This window comes from Centruroides vittatus, unplaced genomic scaffold, assembly GCF_030686945.1.
Source record: "Centruroides vittatus isolate TY-2023 unplaced genomic scaffold, ASM3068694v2 contig_5, whole genome shotgun sequence".
In the NCBI taxonomy this organism is placed as follows: domain Eukaryota; kingdom Metazoa; phylum Arthropoda; class Arachnida; order Scorpiones; family Buthidae; genus Centruroides; species Centruroides vittatus.
Genome location: NW_027122286.1, coordinates 2,181,133 through 2,204,763, shown reverse-complemented (window position 1 = coordinate 2,204,763; position 23,631 = coordinate 2,181,133). Strand labels below are relative to the sequence as shown.

General features: G+C 33.5%; 2 protein-coding genes across 2 annotated transcripts; one reads left to right on the top strand and one right to left on the bottom strand.

Annotated features, from left to right (window-relative positions):
* Positions 1-407: 407 nt before the first annotated feature.
* On the bottom strand, positions 408-1,870 carry LOC136978199 (uncharacterized). The gene is made up of 3 exons (XM_067273851.1): positions 1,811-1,870; positions 1,408-1,556; positions 408-1,335 (listed from the first exon to the last, which is right to left on the bottom strand). The coding sequence occupies exons 1-3, from the start codon at positions 1,832-1,834 to the stop codon at positions 435-437; spliced, it is 1,074 nt and encodes a 357-aa protein (XP_067129952.1). The 5' UTR covers positions 1,835-1,870; the 3' UTR covers positions 408-434.
* LOC136978200 (BTB/POZ domain-containing protein 6-like) lies at positions 1,867-23,426 on the top strand. Its single transcript, XM_067273852.1, has 3 exons — positions 1,867-2,267; positions 16,538-16,779; positions 22,407-23,426. The coding sequence occupies exons 1-3, from the start codon at positions 2,058-2,060 to the stop codon at positions 22,843-22,845; spliced, it is 891 nt and encodes a 296-aa protein (XP_067129953.1). The 5' UTR covers positions 1,867-2,057; the 3' UTR covers positions 22,846-23,426.
* Positions 23,427-23,631: the final 205 nt, after the last annotated feature.

Below are 23,631 nucleotides of genomic sequence, written 5' to 3'. Positions count from 1 at the left end.
TAAGAGCATCATCCCGAGTTTCCATCTGGTAAATATAAAAGCTAAAAAATTCTTTATAATTACTACAAAAATTGTATAATAATTATACATTTTCTAAAAATATATTAATTTTAGATGAAGATACCAATTCCTCAAAAAAAAAGAAAAAAAAAAAAACTTTCTTGTCTCATACTTACGACCAATAGCTTTAGTTGAAACAAAAATTAAACTTAAAGAAAGAACAACTACAGGTAGAGGGTAGAGTTGAAAAGACTGAAACTGGAACAAGAAAAATTTGATTGAGAGAGGAAACAGAGAGAATCAAGATGTGAACTTGAGAGAAAAGAGAGAAGCAAACTGAATCAGGACGGAGAGGAAAGATGATTAGAATTACTTATGAAAAATTTCAATAAAAACTAAGTTTTTATAAAATTGAAAAAAAATTATTTATTTATTTATTGATTACATTCTAAGTATTTGTCCAATTTGGGGGGTAAACAATTAAAATAATCTGACGTTTCACTACCGTATAAACAAGTGTGGCAGTTTGCAAGTAGCGCACCAACAATATAAAATTTACCAACAGGCTGAAGAAACAATTTAAAATTTTTTTTTAAATCTAGAAAAGCAAATATTTGAACTATTTTCCCAAATACCCATTCCACACATTCTGTTACTGAACTCATCTTTGAATTAAATAGTTGTTGCTCGGGTGTTAAACTACCACCTCCGAATGGTGTAATGAGGTGCTGGCGCAAAGGATAACCAGAATCTCCATATAAAACAAATTGGGTCCCGTTCTCAGAACAAGGAATCGCTGCCAAATGCTCTAACAAATTAGATTTTCTTAACATTCCACTGTCGTGACGTCTTCCTTCTAATGGTCCAAATAAATTAGCAATCATACCATCGGGTGTAACCACCGATTGAAATTTCAAACAATGTGTACGTTTACGGCCACTGAATACCACCCTTGGATGTTTTTTTGGTAGACAAATAGGACGTGCCGTTCCATGTATGAACCCCCAACAATTTTTCAAAGGAGCACCTTTTGCTGTTATTACTTGGCTAAATAATTTTAATTTTTCTCTTGTTAGTTTTATTTCGTCAATATTCGATAACAATTTGGAATGGCTACTGTAAATGGTATTTAGTATTTCATGTACAAATCGTGAAAGTTCACTTTTTGTTCTCCCAAACAAAACAGAAATATCATCAAGTCTATTAGGATAAACTAATCTTCGTAAAAAGATACACAACGCATCAATTCCAAGTGAACGTGATCCATTTTCACAAATAATTACAGATGGAAGGCGTAAAGCAAAATGGAGGTGAAACAAATCGTCTCTTGAAAATCTGTTAAAATTATAACATTCTATAAGTATTATTCCTTTTTTTTTCATTTCTTACTTTAATTTAATCACTTACCGAAAATAAAACAAGCAATCAGAATCTGTCATTTCATTTAAATTCATTCTTACTTTTGTCATAGGTATAGCTTTAGTCATATGATATAATAAAATGGCTTCTTCGTCACTTTCATACTCATCCAAAAAGACTAATACCTCATGAGTAGTCTACAAATAAAATTTTAATTAAACGCTTACTGTGTGAAAATAAATAAAAAGTGAACACAGCCTTAGAAATTCTGTGGTCACTTCACATCGCTTTAAAAAATATTGAATAATTAAATAATTTCTGAATTAAAATCATCTATTTTTTTACATTATTATTCACGGATGCTTAAATAATTCTTATTTTAATAGAATATGTCATAATTTCAACCCTAAACCCAATAAAATGAAGAAGTTTAAGCCGAGCTTCTACTCACCATGCTCGACGTTCCAAACGCCATTGTCTAAATTCTAGATTTAAAGATGGCGGCGCTTGACGTTCACGTTTTGGTCGGCCGCAACCTCTCTGGTGTAGCAAAGTGTATACCGAGATACTAAACTGACGAATGAACGGTTAAGCGTAACTGTGACGTAAAGTGTACGCTTTCTAGATAAAACGTGGCTGCTGTGTAAAGCTTACAAGAGGAAGAGGAAGTAAGTACAGTATTTGGAGGAGAAAAAAATATGATCAACAGAGAACCTTTTAATCATTGTACAAGGCGATATTATAGATCGAAATATCAAAGTTATCATAGAGATTCTGTACGTGAAAACAAAGATGCTGGATATAAATTACTTGGATGGTATATGAAACCTTCTAATGGTATGTTGCATCATGGAAGACGTTATATAAATGATAAAGAAGCATTGTATAGAAACGTTATAAATTCATTGGTAAGTTTTATACGTATGTGTTTATGTATATTTAAAGAGATGTGCTCGTTTTCTCAAGATAATGTATTCTGTTACGTTGCTTCGATGTAATTTTTGCAATTTCCATTATAAAAACCAAAATTAAATATTGGAATGAAATCAAATTGGCATACTATTAAAGGATGTTACCTTGACAATGTGAATGCACCTAAGATTTCAACCATACGTTAATGTGAAATGCTGAGCACCTGGCAAATTTTAAAATTAAAATATCTATAATGACACTTTTCCTTTAATGAATATCATTAAATACAATTATAACAAAATCAGAATTCATAGTCATAACATTCATGTTTAATCTCAAATCGATTTGAGGAACAAACATTTGGATTTATTATAATTGTGGTTGGTATTTTTTTTTTTTTTGTTTGTAAAAATTAGCAGTTAATAAGGTGCACTTTTTCTTCTTGTAGAGCACAGAGAGTTACAAGAGTGTAAACTCTTCCCAGAATGGGATCATATAGTTAATCTATATCATTTTGGTTTTTAATTTAGTGGTTCTGTTATATTTGTGTTGTATATATGGTGAAAAGATTTATACTTACTTATGTTTTCTGAGTTTCCGATTGATGGTTTTTTAGAATGACTAGTGCATTCCATTTGAAGGGTTATAGGTAAAGATGATAGGAAAGTTTAGATTGTTAGTTAACCTGACCTAACTTTTAGGTTACTCTTTAGCAGTGGACTGGAAAAAGGTACCACTGAAGAGACATCTTCAATATATTCTTACTGTAATTTTGATTGTCAAATATGACTTTCCAATGTTTAGGGGACCTACCCATTTGGTAGTCTGTGGGGAAACAGGTTGATATATACTGAGAAGAGATAGTGAAGTAGAAGAATTTCAGAAAAGAGCAAGTTATAGTTTGAAATAAAATTGACTGAAGTATCATTAAGCCTCTGAGCATTCCATTTACACATATCTTATTATACTAATCATAATATAAATAGAGAGCTAAATTTAAATCTATATACACAAAGGATAAATACTACATTAAGACTTAAGTAACATATAATTACCAACACCAATACCCAAATGTAAAATAATTCATGCAAAGACAAGAAACACAAAAAAAAAAAAAAACCACAAGACAGTACAATTTTTTTTTAAACATTAAGTAACATTAACAAATATAAAATATAATAAAATATAATTATCCTAACCGAAGGATACAGTAAGGGAGCCTTACAGTCCAGGTAGGAGAAGAAGAGTGATCATTCGAAATAGATGAAAGCAGTAGTGGGTAAGTGCAATGGCTCGCTAACGTCACACTCAAACGGATTCACATGGGTGATTTAAGGCTATGGGAGGCAAGATGGGAAAGCCTGTTGCCAACCACAAACAACCCTAGAGCAGAACCATCACTGCCGATCATCTGAGGGATACCCATACCAAGAACATAGCCACTACCTGAAAAAGGAAAAACAAGACACAGCAGTCAAGGAGAACCACCCGACCAGCAGCATCTATGTGGAAGAATTGCAGGATGAGCAAGTTCAGAGCATGAACCTTCATATCTAATGCCCATCTAGTGGATTGGTATTTAATGCAACTAACACTTGTGTTTGCTTTTTTTTTTAGAAGCCATAGCTAGAGTTAAACATAAGTAAAATGAGCTAAAAATTATAAAGAATAGAGAGATCATCAACAATGTACTGTACTACATGTTTATTGAATGGCAGTACAAGTTTGATGGTTCTGGGAATCTTAAATGCCATCTTGTAATTCAAACTGATGACTCATCTTTAGTTGGATCTATTTTTGTTCTCTCTCTTGATAAAATTCCTCTTACAGAATTACTATAAAATTTAGGGTTTTTAGCTTCACATTTCTTTATATACTGTCTACTTGGACCTTGTTTATTAATAGGATTTATTATACTGGTGTGGTTTGTAGTTTCTGATTAGCAAAGATAAGACATCTTAGTCAAAAGTCAAAACAAAATATATTTATTTTCAGGTGAAAATAAATATATTTTGTTTTGACTTTTGACTAAGATGTCTTATCTTTGCTAATCAGAAACTACACCAGTATAATAAATCTTATTAATAAACTAGGACATCATGCAACTTTGTCATATGCGATAGAATTGAAGCGGAACCGTAAGGAAAGAAGCGATCCCTGCACCTGTTAGGCATAGAAGAGGCAATTCTTGTACAGTACTTGACAGATGCGGATCAGTGAACTTGCACTTGCTGCCACAAAAGAGACTATCCTCGTACCTGCAGACCACAGGAGACACAATCCTTGCACTGGCCAGGTACAGAGAGATAATTCAAGAACAAAGCAATTGATGACGATTTGTTTGTTTTTTACACCTATTTTCCATTAGGCCACGTAATACTGTTTTTATTTTTGATCCCTAGGTCTTTATTCCGTTAGGTGAGCTCGTCCCATCAGAGAGTGACTTGTCACTGTAATACCTTTGTATCTAAAATGAAGTCATGGACTCTTATTTTTACTTTCCTGGCTCTGTTATAGATAACAGAGGGAAAGTATGGCAATTGGTCAAAAAATATACCTCCCCTCCCCAAAAATTTTTACATTTTTGGATTTAGGGGACCTTGAAATGTCATGAAATGCAAAAACATTCAGTTTTTCTGTATGTATGGTTAAGTGGCGTGCCGTCATTGGAAGCGGTGGAAGCGCCGCATCCACCTTCCAATAACCTTAATTTTATTTTCTAAAATATAAATTTTCATATTTTATCGTACTTTGAATTAATTAAAATTAATATTTTATTATAACTGCATTATGTATCTTATTAAAAAATTCTATACTCTATGTGAAAAAAACGATAAGATTGCTATTGTATATTCGAATGTCCGTGGCGGAATGGAAGCGCTTCCGAGACAGCTTTCACGGCGTGAATAACTGAATGGTGTAAAGCAGCCAGAGGGCATTGGCGCATGCGCTTTACAGAGCACCAACCTCAGCCGGTTTAGCTGGTGGAAACTACACACGCGTAACGCTTCCAACGATTCTATCCCTTAGCCACTAGGTAGGGAGCTCTCTGACTGAGTGAATTGTTTAAGATTTAAAAAGTAGAGAGTATTCAATGTTATTTTTATGTACTTTTTTTTGCAAAGTTATATTTAATTACAGTATAATTAAAAGAAAATTATAATTATATTGACAGATTTTCAGACAAAATCTTTAGAATTTTTATCACTTTTAGATGTTTTTCATAATATTAAAATTATTAACAATTTTTTCAAGCGTATTTTAAAACTTTAAATTAAATAAATTTTATGGGAAATTTTTTGATTTATCTAAATTACGTAGTGAATCGCAATATTTATATTCGTGTCCGGACTATATTGACAAGTAACTCTTCAGACATAAAACATATTATAATTAATGTCGATCCGAACAAAGACGTACTAAAAGAATTATATGATTAATATCATTCATTTTTACGGTACCATCTACCGGTGCGTCTGTCGAGCGCGATTTTTTGACCACGAAGCAAATTCATACATTGGCCAGGAACACTCGGTCGGAGGAAAAATTGTCGCTAGTGTTGCTTTCGATAGAAAAAGTGCTTTTAAATACGTTGATGGAGTCGACGACCGGCGACTTTTATGATAAAATAATTAACGACTTTGCGAAAAAATCGCCGAATAGAGTTCGTTCATAAAAAATTCAAAAAACAAGTTGTTCTATCATTGTTTGTATCATATCAATTTGTATTATGTATGTATTCTTTGTATTTTAGAACTAAAATACATAAATTGTTTGTTTTTGTCATTTCCACTATTTGTTTAAAACTTTTATAGAAATGTCATGTACCGGACAGGTCTGACCCGTCACGAAAGACGCGAAAAAACGGTTAATTTAGAGAAAAATTTATTAGTTTAAAAAAACATAGGTAAAAATCGTTTGTAGTCGGACACCCATTGTTTATGTCAAACTGCCAGGCAGAAACCATAAATCGCGGAAGGAAGTCGTCCTATGATCGGTGGAAGATCAAATTCATCTTCGATTTTGACTTTTCTCACTCTCTGGGTAAGAGTCTCGTTACGTTTAGTAACGAGGGACCAACCACTCGGGAAGCGTGATTGAGGGAGAACGACCAATCAAAATGGACGAAAGAAAGAACGGAGATTGATATAATTTCCGACAATCGAGGACACCTGGCAATCGGTTAACGTTCCGAATAACCGAAACGCCGTGTGTCAACGCGCAAGAAAAAAAAAACAATTTCTCGTCTATTGTGCCAACCTGTAACCCGTGCCACTTCGGACTTAGACCGTGTCCCCGACGCCAATGGACGAAGTCTCCCCGTGCCTTACAGACTCGTCAACGCCACTGTCCCCGGGCCACCTTCGATCGACCATCGAAGAACCACATCGACGCTCATGACGTCCGAACGGCTGATTGTCCTAAAGCAAACTATTTTGTACATAGTGTATGTTTATTTTATGTTAAAATAAACGGTTTTTGTCAGTTACTTGCCGTCTTCGTCTCTACAGCCACCACCCATGTACAGTACGAGTGGACCCTAGACTATTACTGACGCGCAATTAACTGATTGCCCCTGAAAGTCGGCTTCTTACAGAAACACAGCTTCCCTATCATCAAATGTCACGGCACGCTACTGATGTATGGATGTTAATGTGTGTATGTGGCACAATTTTGTTTACCCTCTTTAAAGCTTAATAACTCCTGTGCTTTCAAACATTTTTGAAATTTTGCAGAAAGATTTGTGTATTAGAAAAATTCATGCTATTAAATTTTGTGGTTTAAGGTTGACGGAGTGGGGAGATAACAGGGGTTGTGTACCTCCAGTAGGGTTGGACTTAATGACAATTTTACTCATTATTAGCATTTGCAATTTTTTATAAAACCCCTCCCTATCCTCAAAATTAAGGTTTTTGCCATTTTATAATAATTAAAAATGTAAACAGTTCTTTTTAATGGCATATTGTAACATAGTGCTACCAGAATTTTAAATGTTGCAAGAAAAGTTAAGTGATTCATTGCTGGATTTTTTACATTTAAATGGACCCATGTTACATTTCTGGATTCCTCGTCTCAATTAATAGAAAATGGCAAAGTTTTATCAAAATTGATCCATTAAATTTTGAGAATGAACTTAAATTGTATAAGCCCCTTACAAGACATGCTAGCGACCATTAAAAATCATGCAATTTGTGCAATTTATCTTTGTCACGCACACTCATAAACCACCTTATATCTCGAAAACAAAGTCATGGACCCCCATTTTTTATTGCACTTTTGGATTCTGCATCACAATTAATGGAAAATGGCAAAGTTTAATCAAAATCTATCAAATGGATTTTGAAAACAAATACAATTCTGTAAGCCTGACAGAAGAAGCTTCGCTAATGCTCCGCTTCAACAAGGTCAAAGTAGAAAGTGATATATATATGTGGGAGGCGGGGCGCCATCGGACGGCGAGGGACGAAGGCGAGAGTGGGACGGGGCGAGACTTGGGTGTAGCCAGACGACGTTTGAGAGGAAAGGCGGGAAGAAGACGGAAGACGAGTCCAGACGGGACTTCATTTTTCTTTTCCACTAAGACGAGACGATTCAAATTTAGTGTTCAATGTTTATGTCGTTAATTGTAATGTCTAGTGTCACAATTAAATGTTAGTTTAGTAAGCAATTAAGTGTCTTTACTGGACTAAACACAAGCGAAGTTACAAAAGTAGGAGACAAGACGAAAAGAAAGTCCTACAAAAGTGGGGGCTCGTCCGGGATAGGAATAGGCTTGGATGTGGATTAGGCTCAACTCGAGAAGATTCGACGAACTGTGCTTTGGTTTTGTAGGTACACTGGACATTTACGGACATTTCTGTTTTGTTAAAATTTCGACGGTGGACAGTCCGAAGACCTCCGGAAGAACTTCGACTTACATTTCGGCAAACCGTGAGTAATTCTAAAATTCTATTTTAAGATGGCGACGCTCGTAGAAATTATCGGCGAAACGCTAAAGTCGGCCTCGACAAATTCGATAAAATTGTTGCATCAACTTGTATTCGAAGAGATTGGAGATAGAAATAACAGAAAAAGATTGAGAACCTTTGGTGGATTCAATTTTCCATCCAAAGAGGACGAAAACCTAAAAAAGAAAGTGCAATATATTAATGAGAACTTTCGATTAAACGATCTGGTTGTTTTGTGCAACTTGTTAAATGTTAAATATGACGGTACTAAAGACGAAATCGTCGAAAGGCTTGTTCTTTCTCTTTCTGACTTAAGATCATTGCAATCAAATCGGATCTTGGCAGACGTTGATACCGAAGACGAAGATGTATTAGAAGTTCAGTCTGTCGATGATTCACCTGGCAATAATTGTCCGCGCGTTTCGGATATGAGCAAACTTTCCATTAACTTTCATGACGTGAAAAACGTAATCAAACCTTTCGATGGTAGTGAGTATTGTTCTATCGATAAATGGCTGGTTGCATTCGAAGACTTTGCTAAAATGATGACTTGGTCCGATTTACATAAATTTATATTTGCAAAACAATCCTTAACAGGGTTAGCGAAATTATTTGTCGAAAGTCAAAGCGGTATTAATTCCTGGGATAAATTGAAATCGGAATTAAAAGCGGAATTTGGTAGTAAATATAACTCAGCGCGATTGCACGGTATGTTGGCTAAACGCCAAATGCTCTCCAATGAATCTGTGCAAGAATATTTCTTTAAAATGCAAGAACTCGCTAGTCATGGAAAAATTGAACCTGACGGGTTGATCGAATATGTTATTTCTGGTATACGTGACATACCCAGCAACAAAGCGATGCTATACGGAACAGATAATTTAACAGAATTTCGTGAAAAGTTGAGAGTGTATGAGAAGATCCGGTCTGCGTATTCTCGTTCGGTTCAGTCTAAACCGAATCTACCTACAGAGCATCGAAAACCCCAGCCTTATCGGAGTAAGCATGACGGTAAAACTGTCAAATGTTTTAATTGTAACGAAATTGGTCACATTTCGAGTAATTGCTCGTATAAATCTGAAGGTACTAGATGTTTTAAGTGCCAAAGATTCGGCCATAAAGCTAACGCTTGTCCTCAAAAAGAAGTAAACAAAATGGGACTAAGCCATTTCTCTGGATGTAACAACAAGATTGAAACGGATGCTGAAATCCTAGGTGCAAGAACAAAAGGACTCGTCGACACCGGGTCGGAAGTAACGATGATATCGAGGCATTTTTATGAAAAAGTAGGAACTCCGAAATTAAACTCAGATAATGCATCTTTAATTGGATTAGATGGGAATAGTGTTTCTCCGTTAGGTTTCTTCGAAAGCGAAATAAAGATCGACGAATACTCTCTTCCTGCAAATATTTACGTGGTAGAAGGTGATCTATGTAATTCTATGATAATAGGAACAGATATTCTGAATAAACTGAACTTCTCTATAACAAACTACGGATTCAAAGTCATGGGAAAGCGAAGTCAAAATACTAATCGTGTTAACTATACTCGAATTTTTGTTCCCGATGGAAAGTCTGCAGCTGAATCAACACTCGTTAGATCAGATGACGCCCCTAGAAAGGAGCAGATGTCCCTTTCGCATTCCTCTGAGAAGGGAGAGGGAAACGGTTTTCAAAACATTAAATCACTTGGCGAGCGACCACCCCTTGTGGTCAGTGACACAAACGACTTCGGCGCAAATAAACAAGAAAAGTTGACTTCCAAATCTGATACATTTTCGATGCCTTACGATAGAAGCAAAAAAATACAATCAAGTGCAGATATGGGCAGATTGAACCGTTTTAACCATGTTTCGTTCACCGACGACAGGGAGCATGATTTAACTGATCCCTCAGAAGCTGAGAGCGAAAAAACATGCTTTTTGAGTCAATTGGCAGATGCGACCGATTGTCAGATAGACTTAAGTCACATTCTGGACACAGAACAACGACAGGATTTGATGAAACTAATTACAACCTATGAGCCAAATAAGGTTAAGGATACCGGGTTGAAGATGCAAATTATTTTAACTGACGAAATCCCCATTAGTCATCGCCCACGTAGAATGTCATTCGAAGAACAAAAAATAGTAGAAGACCAAATCCAAGAATGGCTAGACGGTGGCATAATCAAACCTAGTTGTTCGGATTACGCTGCGCCAGTAGTTTTATGCAAGAAGAAAAACGGAAAAATTAGATTGTGCGTCGACTTTAGAAAGTTGAATCGGAAAACGGTCAGAGATCACTTCCCCTTGCCTTTGATTGAGGATGTGATAGATCGTTTGGAACAATCAAAAGTGTTCACGTCGCTCGATTTAAAAAATGGATTTTTCCATGTTGACATTGATGAGAAATGTAGAAAGTATACCTCTTTCGTTACACACGAGGGCCAGTACGAATTTTTAAAGGTTCCTTTTGGCTTGTGTAATAGCCCAAGCGTATTTCAACGTTATATTTACCATGTGTTTAGACCGTTGTTACAAGATAGAACTGTAGTAATTTATATGGATGATATCCTAATACCGTCATCAAACGCACAGGAAGGGTTAGAAAAGTTGAAGCGTGTACTGGAAGTAGCTTCAGAATATGGGTTGGAACTTAATTTCGAGAAATGTCAATTCTTAAAGAACGAAGTAGAATTTCTCGGTTATGTCATCAAAGACGGAACAATTAGACCTTCTCCGACTAAAACAGCAGCCGTTCAAAAGTTTCCACAACCCAAAACCGTAAAACATGTTCAAAGCTTTCTAGGACTCACGGGTTATTTTAGGAAATTCATTCCCCACTATTCGAAGATAGCAAAACCCTTAAGTGATTTACTTAGGGATGGAGTAAAATTCAGATTTGGTTCAGAGCAACTAGAAGCGTTCCAAAAATTAAAGGACATGCTATCACAAAGTCCAGTTCTCCATATTTTCAAGCGTGGTGCTCCATTAGAATTGCATACAGATGCAAGTTGCCTTGGGTTCGGAGCAGTTTTGCTACAGCAAGCTGACAACGGAAAGTATTACCCGATTAATTATATGAGTAGGAAAACATCACCTCAGCAAGAAAAATATAACAGTTACGAGTTAGAAGTACTCGCGATAATCGAGGGCTTGAAAAAATTTCGAAACTATTTGTTGGGTTCCAAATTTAAAATAATTACGGACTGTGCTGCGTTCCAACGAACACTCGGAAAGAAGGAGCTTACCCCAAAATTAGCAAGATGGTCTTTATTACTTGACGAATTTGACTATGAAGTTGTCCATAGGAAAGGCAGTCAGATGAAACATGTAGATGCACTAAGCCGCAATACAGTTTTACTAGTTACGCGCTCTTCCGACGAAATAACGACAAGGATTGTGTCTGCGCAGGATACTGACGAGGATATAAAAGTTCTTAAAGATTCAGTGGGAAAAGGAGAGACAAATGACTACGTGCTGAAAAATGACGTTCTATACAAATACGAAAACGGACTAGAACTGTACGTTGTACCCAAGTCGATGCAAACTGACTTAATCAAACACGTACATCGGAAAGGTCATTTCGCAGCGGCGAAGACGGAGGATCTTCTAAAATGCAATTTTTATATCCCAAACGCTAGAAAACACATAGAAAACGTCATACTGAACTGCGTTGACTGCATACTATATAATAGGAAAAGGGGGAAAGGTGAAGGCTTATTAAATCCTATACCAAAGGGAGACAGTCCTTTGAGCACATACCATGTAGATTTTCTCGGACCACTACCCTCAACGAACAAAAACTACCAGCACATATTCACGGTAGTAGATAGTTTTACTAAGTTTGTGTGGTTCTACCCCGTTAAGTCAACAACTACACGAGATGCTTTGGATAAGTTGAGGATCCAACAAGCGGTATTTGGAAACCCGTCTCGTATTGTCACGGATCGTGGAACTGCTTTTACCTCCAAAGAATTTAGCGATTATTGCACCAACGAGATGATTGAGCACATTACGATCGCCACAGGTATCCCTAGAGGAAATGGACAGATAGAGCGTATGCATAGCATCTTGATCCCCGTTTTGGCGAAACTCGCGCAAGAAGACGCTACAAAGTGGTACAAATATGTTTCAGACGTCCAAAGAATCATCAATAGTACACCAACGCGTAGTACCAGATATACACCTTTCGAAATTTTGATCGGTACCAAAATGAAAAATAAAGAAGACCTAAGAATAAAAGAGATCTTGGAGGAAGAATTTTTAAATTTTACGATGCAAGATAGAGACAAGATCCGAGAAGATGCCAAACAAAACATCCTGAAACTACAGGAGGAAAATCGTAAATCTTACAATAAGAAGAGAAAACCAGCTCCCAAATATCAGGTTAACGACCTTGTTGCCATTCAAAGAACTCAGTATGGGACAGGACTCAAACTAAGACCTAAGTTTTTTGGGCCTTACAAGGTTACCTCGACGATGCCTAGGGATAGATATGCGGTTGAGAAAATTGGTCATCATGAGGGGCCTAATGCGACTGTTACTGCAGCTGACCACATGAAGCCATGGCCCATTGACCTTGACTGACATCAAGAACTTTTTCTTATGTTTTTGTGTGTGTGTGTGTGTGTGTTGTTTTTTTCTTTTTCTTAATTTTCCAGTCGTCTCTCCGAGGACGGAGAAAATTGCAGGATGGCCGAGTTGTGGGAGGCGGGGCGCCATCGGACGGCGAGGGACGAAGGCGAGAGTGGGACGGGGCGAGACTTGGGTGTAGCCAGACGACGTTTGAGAGGAAAGGCGGGAAGAAGACGGAAGACGAGTCCAGACGGGACTTCATTTTTCTTTTCCACTAAGACGAGACGATTCAAATTTAGTGTTCAATGTTTATGTCGTTAATTGTAATGTCTAGTGTCACAATTAAATGTTAGTTTAGTAAGCAATTAAGTGTCTTTACTGGACTAAACACAAGCGAAGTTACAAAAGTAGGAGACAAGACGAAAAGAAAGTCCTACATATATATATATATATATGTAATATAGACAGATATAAAATAGTACAGACATAGAGGTAAAAAAGAATTTATGGCTTCACTTTTTTCAGTTATGCTACAAGAAATAACCAAAAATATCTTAACCCAATAGAAAAGACATGGTGGAAATTAAAGAAGTTGGTACAATGCTGCAAATTGGATCTCTTGACTGCTGTTTGGGAAAGCTTTCAACAGTGAATACCATGTTTCCCTGAAAATAAGACATTCCCTGAAAATAAGACCTAGTTGAGGTTTTGCTGAATTGCTAAATATAAGGCCTCCCCGAAAGTAAGACCTAGCAAAGTTTTCGTTTGGAAGCATGCCTGCCAAACAGAACACCAGAGCATGCACATGTGATTCTTTCTAGCCCACTGCCATTGTCCCCTACCTTCACTGTCCATTGCAGAGCAGCTGCATGCAGGACATGAAGACCGTCACCAACCGCCAACCCTGATGTTCCTTTCCGCTGCTGCCACTTGTAAATGTGCAAGCAAGGCATCGAGAGGCCCATTGCCTGCCACCATACCGTATGCTGTCCTGAGTGTGCTGTGGTAAGCTCCCCTTGGTGACCAGAAGCCACCATACCATACAAAAAATAAGACATTCCCTGAAAATAAGACCTTGCACATCTTTGGGAACAAAAATTAATATAAGACATTGTCTTATTTTCGGGGAAACAGGGTATTGTTTTTTGTTAGTGGAATCCATGCCTGAAAGAATTAAAGTCTGTTATAAAAGCTCAAGGTGGACAAAGTATTAATTAAATTGGCACTGAATACACCACCAAAAAAAAAAAAACTTAAGTTCCATCCAGTAACAAGAAATGAAGAGAACTAGGAAGATTTTTGACCTCTTGAGATTTGCTTCAGGTTTAAAATGTCAGTTTCCTTAATTTCTCATTATTGGACAGAATGTAGGTTTTTTGTGTGGTGTATTCAGTGTTACAGAGCAGTCCAGTTGTGGAAGATATAGCTCTTATTTATTAAATTATTTAAGTTGACTGATTCCATAAATTTTTGCCAGAGGTTATACTACTACAGTAAGACCTGGTTTAGCACTTAGGACATGTTCCTAAACGACAGAGCACTAAATGAAACAGCATTAAATGAAATCATTTTAACACACAGTAAATGGGAAAGGGGAACATGCAACCAAAAATAAACAGATTTTATTTTAAGTTATTTCTATATTAATTTGCATAATAATATATGTTAAATAACACATAAACATATGCACACAGAAATGTAAAGTTCATTTTGGTGATGAAGGTCCTGGCTCTTCTGAAATTCTTGTTTTTTGCATAGTTTTATTTGTTGCTTTCTTTTTCTTTCCTTAAACAAATGTCGGTAGCAGGAAATTGCATCCAAAAAACCTCATCTTGCTTTTTCACTCCTTTCAAAATCTTGATTATTTGCTACAATTTGATCAACGATTTCGGTTATCGTCACCAAACTTTTACTAAGGAAATCTGCAGAGACATTTTTTGGGTTCTTCATTTTCAGAATCACTGTATATTAATTAATTACATAAAATTCTTTAATAATCAAGACACCATATAATAATTAGAATCATTATCAAGTAAGTATACTTTGTCAATTACTTTGCACATAGTTTTCAACAAAATAATTTATGAAAATTTCACTTACTTTTAAAAATTATTTTGGTTTGTAAGTATTGTTAACAGTATTAATTAAAATAATGCTAACAAAAAAATATTATTAATTAATAGAATTATATAATTTAATCATGAAAATCAACTTAAAAGAAGTTTCTGGAATATCATTTTTGATATGATATACTTAGAGACAATACCACAAGCACTGATTAGATGGTCAATCATTATTGTCACTTTGTCCAACAGATGATAGTACTATAGTATTTATAATGACTTATCAATATGATAAATTATGATAAAGAATGTGGAATTTATTAGAGTGCCCAATTTTGTTTGTCATTATTCATAATGGCTAGGAATTTATTTATAATGCCCATACATAACATAAGCATCAATTCACTTTAATTTTTGTTGTATTAGTAAATATTTTTACTTTTATTTAACATTTAAGATGTTTCAGACAATCATAGAATGTTTATGCAGTGGGCTATGGGTCAATATCATATCAGAAGTGTGGTTCATAATAGAAATGGTAACAAAAGCTTGTATAACCTATTTTTTTGATCAATTAGAAACATCTAAGAATTAATTTACAGTAGTTAAATGACTTTTAAGTTTTATTGTATAATTTATACAAATAAATAATAATTCTAATTAAAATTTTAAGCTTTCTTTTGTCATTACTATTAATATTTCACACAATTCTTATATTAGATGTAATGTACGAGGCGTGTCTGGAAAGTAAGTACCATTTTGTTCTACCGCCACCGCAGTGGTAGTATCGCAGTTCAGCGCCTGTGCATACGTGTTTCTGGTTGATTGTCAGTCCAGTGATGCCATTACAGCCGGATTGTGTTGTTTTTCCACATGTTAGTGAGTGTTCAAAATGTTCAAGACGATTGTCGATCCCGCCAACTGTGAAGTGCATTCTGTAATACGGTTTTTGAATGCAAAGAATGTTAAGCCAGTTGAAATTTATTGTCAACTTGTAGAGATTTATGGTGAAAATGTAATGAGTGATGGAATGGTGAGAAAGTTGGTTCGACAATTCAATGATGGACGCACCAATGTTCATGACAAAGCACGGAGTGGCCGGCCTTCTGTTGTCAATGATGGTTTGGTTGCAAAAGTGAATGAGAAAATTTGTGAAAACAGACAGTTCACAATAAGATTGCTTTGTGATGAGTTTCCACAAATTTCAAAAACTGTTTTGCATGAGATTGTCAGATGCTTAAATTATCGCAAATTGTGTTCCCGTTGGGTCCCCAAAATGCTTACGGATGTCCACAAAACGAAGTAACTTGGAAGTGCTTTGACATTTCTTACCCGATACAGTGAAGAGGGTAATGATTTCCTAAACAAAATTGTTACCAGTGATGAAACTTGGGTTTGTCATGTCACTCCAGAATCAAAACAGCAGTGGCTGTCTTCACTGGCGGCATGTTTCTTTGAAGAGGGTATAAACAAGTTGGTTTCCCGATATGACAAATGTCTGAACAATGGTGGTAACTATGTAGAAAAATAGTTTCTGACATGCTCTTTCATGTAAAAATAAATTTTGTTTTGAAAAAAGATTTTTTATGCGAGTTTTTCCAAAACAGTACTTACTTTCCGGACACGCCTTGTATTTTATTTATATATTTATTTCTTACTTTCTAATTCAATATTTCATATATTCAATATTCAATAGTCCAAGAATGAAGAAAATGAATTGTCATCAATAAAAGAAAGAATGGCTACTTTATTCAATAATCAGTTATATAGTGACACAGTTTTAAATGTTAATGAAAAGAAATTTTTTGGTCATAGTTTTGTTTTGTCTCTGGCAAGTCCTATATTCAAAGCAACTTTTTACAATGAAGTAAATTTTGCAAGGAAGGATTCATTTGATGTTTTAGATGTTTCAGAAAATGGGTTTATGAATTTACTAAGGTATAGAAGTAATTTCTGTTTGATTGAAATGTAGTTTATATTTTTAGTTAAAAGTTAAGAATAAACAAAAAATACATGAGATTGCAATTTTTTGATTAATGTTGTTTCCTAAAATGAGTTAACTTTTGTTAGAACTATAAAGAAGTGCTGGAAATGTATGAAAAAGTGTATTTTTTTATGTATAATTTATAAAAATTTCAGTTTATGGTAGAAGATTTAATATGAGTTAACATTAAAAAAGTCAGAATTGGACAAAAAATCATTCTAAATTTAATTACAAGTTCAATAAAATTTGTGTGTTAAGACTTTTAATAATAAAATAATTTATTTCAAGCAAAGTTTCAAGTAGGTACTCAATATGTGACGACATTCAAACCTGTTTTTGTGCAGTCTTTTTCTGTGCGATTTGTTTTGTGCAATTTTTTTTTGTGCGATTTGTTTTGTGCAATTTTTTTTTGTGCAGTATATGAAAATTTCAATCAAATTGGAACATAATTGACTCCTGTAAAATTTTTAAAAACTCTATTGGTTGTTTTCTATGACATTAGCAGGTTTTTTCATTTTTTATTCAGAAAAATTTTTTTCTCATACGTTTATTTCGGTCCCCTCTTATTTTAATAGCATAAAAACCATAAATATTATGTTATATTTGAACAGATGCGGTAAGTTAGCTCCCCTCCAGCTTTAGACTGCAGGTGTGAAATTTCATGCCTTGTTAAATGAAATAACACTTCCTGCAGCTATATTTATCAAATAAAATCATTATTTAACGATTATTTTTAACTTTTTAATGTTAGATTGGTATTTAAGTGGAAATAATTAATTAATATAAAAATTAAAATTCTTAGAGGATTTTTTTCCCCATTAGGTGTTGCAGAAAAAGGCCCAAGGAGTTAAAAAAGCAATTCCTAGTTATTTCGTACGGTTTCGAGTTATTTTCTACGCGAGACTTTTTTTATGCGGTCCCTATCCCCCGCACAAAAACAGGTTTGACTGTATAATACACTGAAAAAATTTTGCACATTCAGATAGAATTCTCCAATCACTGAAAAGTCTGTCTTGAACAAGACCACAGATGCATGCCAGGTATTATTGACAGTGGAGTGCCTTCTTAAGAAGCTCAATATTTGCATAAAAACAAAACTTTAATTACACTAACAATTGAACTAATGCGATAGAATATTTTTATAAATGATACATAGCCAAAATGCTCCATGTATTTTTGTTTATTCATTAATTTTTAAGCATTAATATTTTATTTTTATTAGATATATAACAATTATTGATTTATAATAAAATTCTCAAATTATTATTATTTTTATTCAGCATTCACAAAAATTATAGGTTTAGTGGTATTTTTGATTAATTTCTGTAATAATTTCTGCAAAACAGTTTTCTCCCCTTTGCCATTTTATTATTATTATCTATTGAAATTGATTTTGTTTTATTATTTTTAAAAAGATTTTTTTGTTAAAATTCAAGTTTACTTTTGTATCGAGTTTAATTTAAAAAAAAAAAAAAGTAGCAATGTCATTTTGTGTAAATAGTTGGTAAGAAGTTCAGATAAATAGCAATGATGTTGCTAGTTATTTGGATACTTATCACTTGTTGATAATGGTAAAGATCAGTCATATCCTGTCTCTGTTTTTAGTAATTATTTTATTTAAAATGAATAAAGTGTACTTAATTGTTCATAACACTTTTGTCTAAACAATATAGATTAATAGCAGATGTCTTTTGCTTACAGCCCTTATATGGTAGTTACTTCTAGATCAAACTGTGTAATTAACTAATTATTAGCTTAATTGCTCTTTTCAGCTCCATCCATTTTGTGGCTGCTGTAAGTAAAACAGTTTGGTGCTTTTGTGGGGCATGCACATTGTTCAGAACAGAGGTCTTCAATCTATGGCCCATGGGCTAGATGAGCCCCCAAAGCATATATTTCCTGCCTGCATTTTGTTTTCAGACAAATTTTATTTATAACATTTGAACTTTTTCAAAGCATATAAACTTCTAAAAATTCAACTAGAATTAATAGATACAGTATTTATTCTTAAGCCTTTGTGTCCTTATTATACAATTTTATTATTTAAATGTCTACTAGGACAGATCGTATTACTAGGACTTATTATACCGGTGTCCAAGTCCTGCAAAATGAGGAAACATATCCAGAGAAAAAAGAAAAAATCTGTATTGTTGGCCTGATTTACCTGTACACAATTTACACACTTTGTTTGTGTTTTGGACCATTCGGTCCCTCATCAGCAGGTTTACCACCACCATGCACTAAAAGCAAGATTTAAAAAAGGGTTACAATAATGCGATAATAATTCATTGTACAATAATACTATTAAAATGACTTACATTATTTTGATCTCTAATAACATCGAAATATAAAAAAATAACAACATAAAAATCTGTATTATGTCTCTGATCCTGTATATATAACACAATAATTTTAAAGGATTCATATTTAACAAAGGGGGTTATGAAAACATTTTCTTAAAACCAACATATCCATCACTTCTCTTTGCCTGGACCATTATTGTATTTCTAAGCACATTTCTTCTATAAATGTGTCAACTTGCCACCCCTGTCAATAATACTGTCCCAGGATTGGTGGATTTCTCTTCCCAAGTTGTTGTTAATTCTATTGCTTTGTCTTTTAATGTACAGTACATATGTTCATATAGTTGCCTTTATGAATTATTGCATGGAACAGGAAATAACAGAAGAAAAAGATGTAGTATACTCATTTGATTGTAAACTACATATTTTTCTTCTGTTATTTCCTGTTCCAAAGCAATAATTATAAAAGGCAACTATATGAACATATGTACAGTACATTAAAAGACAAAGCAATAGAATTAACAACAACTTGGGAAGAGAAATCCACCATTCCTGGAACAGTATTATAGTCAAGGGTGGCGGGTTAATACATTTATAGAGGAAATGTACTTAGAAACAAATAGTTTATACGACAATAGTGGAAACTCTTGTGAATTAGCATGTACGGTAGTGGCGACAGTGCAAACTAGTGACATCTAGTGGTTTGAGTAGAACACTAACACCACAGACTATGTAAAGTTTAACAAAACTTGCAAAAATGCAACGAAATAAATATTTTATAATCTTTTTATCTTTTTTTTTTTTATTATCTTAAAACATGAATTATAGTTTTATTTAGCAGGAAATGTGAATGGATAGTGATTTAAAGGAAGGAATAATAAATAGCAATAAAACAAAATCAAATGCAATAAGAGTCAGATTTTTTAAAATTAAAATCTGAAGTTTTAATTTAATTTAATAAAATTGAAACAATTTTTTAAAATAAAACATTTTTACATTAAATTAAAACACATTTGAACACAAATATATCAACATTCTTTTTACAACTACACTTTGATCATTCTAAATAACCACTCACCACCACAGTAACTTAAAAAATTATGCACTCGGAACCAATATACGGCATGATAACATTGAAAAAACAAATTTTTTCAATGTTATCACACCGTATATTGGTTCCAAGTGTGTAATTTTTTGTGTCAATGCAATTTTTTGTATTAACTAAAAACAAGTTTTTAGTCAAGTGCATTGATAGGAAACTAAATAAAATGTGTGTGTGGACAATTAGCAATAAGTTCAACATTAGATTGTAAACTTCTAATTCAGTGAGAGGAACGAAAAAAATAGGTACCTAAAGAACACCATTAAATTATATTAAGTGAAAAAAATAAACAATTTTACATACCCTTGGCTTAAGAGATTTTTGTTTCTAAAATCTTTTTCTGTAAAATGGTTGGAACACATGACATAATTTCTATTTAAATATTTTGGCCCTTTTGTTTTCAAAATCTTGTCTAAATCAGTCCTCCTGTTCTTAATAACCCACTGCATCTAAAAATCAATATAAACACATATCTTGCATAAAGGTTAATCATCCGCTTGTTATCATTCAACATATAAACACATATGTTGAATGATAACAATATTTTAAAGGAGAAATGTTGATATAAATGAAAACAATCAAATTGCTTATTAATTTACTTACACTTGTTTGTTTTTAGGGAATCTGTAAAACAATTTGTGATCACTTTGTATCTTGTAATTAAAACAGCCATACATAGTGCAAATAACACCTCTTCTGGCCATTCTATTTATTGTGAGATATAATAAGTTCAAAACTTTATGTTAATACCCAAAAAATTTCCTTATACACATGGTACAAATGGAGTGAAGTGTAGTTATCTCCTCGAACCACTAGATGGCAGGCAGAAGCTTGTCACCAGTTTCCAGCAGAAGTTTCCACTATTGTCGTATAAACTATTTGTTAGAAACATGATAATGGTCCAGGCAAAGAGAAGTGATGGATATGTTGGTTTTAAGAAAATGTTTTCATAACCCCCTTTGTTAAATATGAATCCTTTAAAATTATTGTGTTATATATACAGGATCAGAGACATAATACAGATTTTTATGTTGTTATTTTTTTATATTTCGATGTTATTAGAGATCAAAATAATGTAAGTCATTTTAATAGTATTATTGTACAATGAATTATTATCGATCATTATTGTAACCCTTTTTTAAATCTTGCTTTTAGTATGTGGTGGTGGTCTGCTGATGAGAGACCGAATGGTCTGAAACACAGACAAAGTGTGTAAATTGTGTACAGGTAAATCAGGCCAACAATAAAGATTTTTTCTTTTTTCTCTGGATTCATTTCCTCATTTTGCAGGACTTGTCTACTAGGACTTACCACCTAATATAGAAATAGCCAGCTTAGGCCAAATTGATTGAAACAGAACATTAGGCACACTCATTGCACCAACAGCTATGTAACAGTTGAACAGTTGTGGAACAATGTTTCTAACTGTCTTGCTAAATCATGTAATCTGAAAAATTTGTTGACTATGACGTTAAAATGTGATCATTATTCATAGTAAGGATAGATAGGATAATACAATAATAATAATGAATATTTAACTGCTGTGTAGCTATTGAGTGCATTTGATGTAACCATTCTTTACCATTTGGTTACTTTAAAGAATTCTAATTATTTTTTTAACTATTTTCAATCTCACCTGTCACTTAGAGCTCTGATACCAGAAGTATTGTGATGTATACTAAATATTTCTTTAGTAAAATATTGTTCTTAGTAGTTATTTTATTTATTGTACTTTCACTTTACTGAACATAATATAATCCATCTGTCTTGTCATGTAATTTACTAGTACAATTACAATAATAAACACTAATATGATAATTTTCTTCTTTGATTGATTGTTTTTTAAAAATTAATTAATTTTTAATAGTTACTAGTATGACTAGCATGTTAAACTGTGATCATTAAAGCATTTTTTTTCAGAGGTGGTTAGATTATGGCATTAAAGTATTCTTTCAGAGTTTAACAAAACATTTACAATATTTCCGAAATATTCTTTAACAAAATTTAAATTCCTAATAATGAGTCTTAAATAGAAACAAAATTTATAGAAAATTCTGTAAATGTTTGTTAAACTCTGCATAAATTATTGTTATATTACAAGGAGTAAGATAAATTTTTTTTATATAGTTTGAGAGTTTAGATTACATTTTTTCAAGTATTAATATTTATTTTCTAGGTTTATCTACATGAACAATACACCAGAATCTGAGAATTTATCAGACTGTTTGGAAACCCTTTATGCAGCTAGAGTTTTCCTTGTATCATCTCTTGTTAACATTTGCATTCAAAAGTGTCTGCAAGTCATAAATAGTGAGAATCTTTGTCAAATTTTAGACACAGCCTACTGTTTGGATTTATATATTTTAACAGATAATTGTTTGCAACTTTATGCTATGCAACCAGAAAGAGTGTTAACATCAGAGTCTTTTTTATCTGCCAAAACAGATACTGTATTACTTCTGTTTAGTATGGCAATTGAAAATGGAACTAAAAAAGAATTTAATTTTCATCTCATGAAATGGGCTGTAAATGAAACAAAGAGAAGGGGACTGTCTACATTTCAAGTGGCAACAGTTTTGAAGCCATTCTTTGAAATTAATTCATCTGCTTCATAAAAAAAATTTTAAAAGGCATTATATAAAAATCCTTTTAATATATTAAGAATTACCATACAAATTTGTATAAAATATTCTATTTTATATAACAGGTCTGTGTAAATAGTAAATTTTATAGGTACTTTTCTGTTAACAGGATGCCAGCCGATATGGTAAGATTCACTCTGAATGAGGGTTTTCGACCCACCTCCAGAATTGTTGACCCTTTGCAAAATATTTGCCTCCAAAGATCAATTTTTAACATGTATCGGTATACTGATTATTTTACATGCTTTGCATGTAGTCATGTATTGTACTTCAATACTCACTATTGCTTGTACCTCAGACAATCTATTAATATAAAGTACAAGTTATTCCTACTTGTTTTTTTGGGCTACTGATGTGCAATCTTGCAAACTTGTAACACATCTGTGATAAAATATGGAAAATTTCCATTTGGTGTGTGAGAGATTTTAATTTTCTTTGTTTGTAGTGCAAATAAGAGACCAAAAGAAAATCTTAAAGAAATGGTCTTAAATATGTTAGTTATCATCAGTTTATATACTGTATATTTAGAGATTAAAATTATTTTTGACAGTTAAGCTTTAGTTTCAGATTTATTGAAAACATTTCTACATACATATGTATTTCTACATCAATCTATTATGCAATTTGCAAAAAGTTGTAGACCTATAAATTTCCATTGTTGTCCGTCTATGTTAGTCTTTCCTTAACCTCAAGAACAGAGTTAGGTAGATGAAAGATATGACCAGATATGGACAGTGGCAGCCTTAGGGGGTGGCGAGC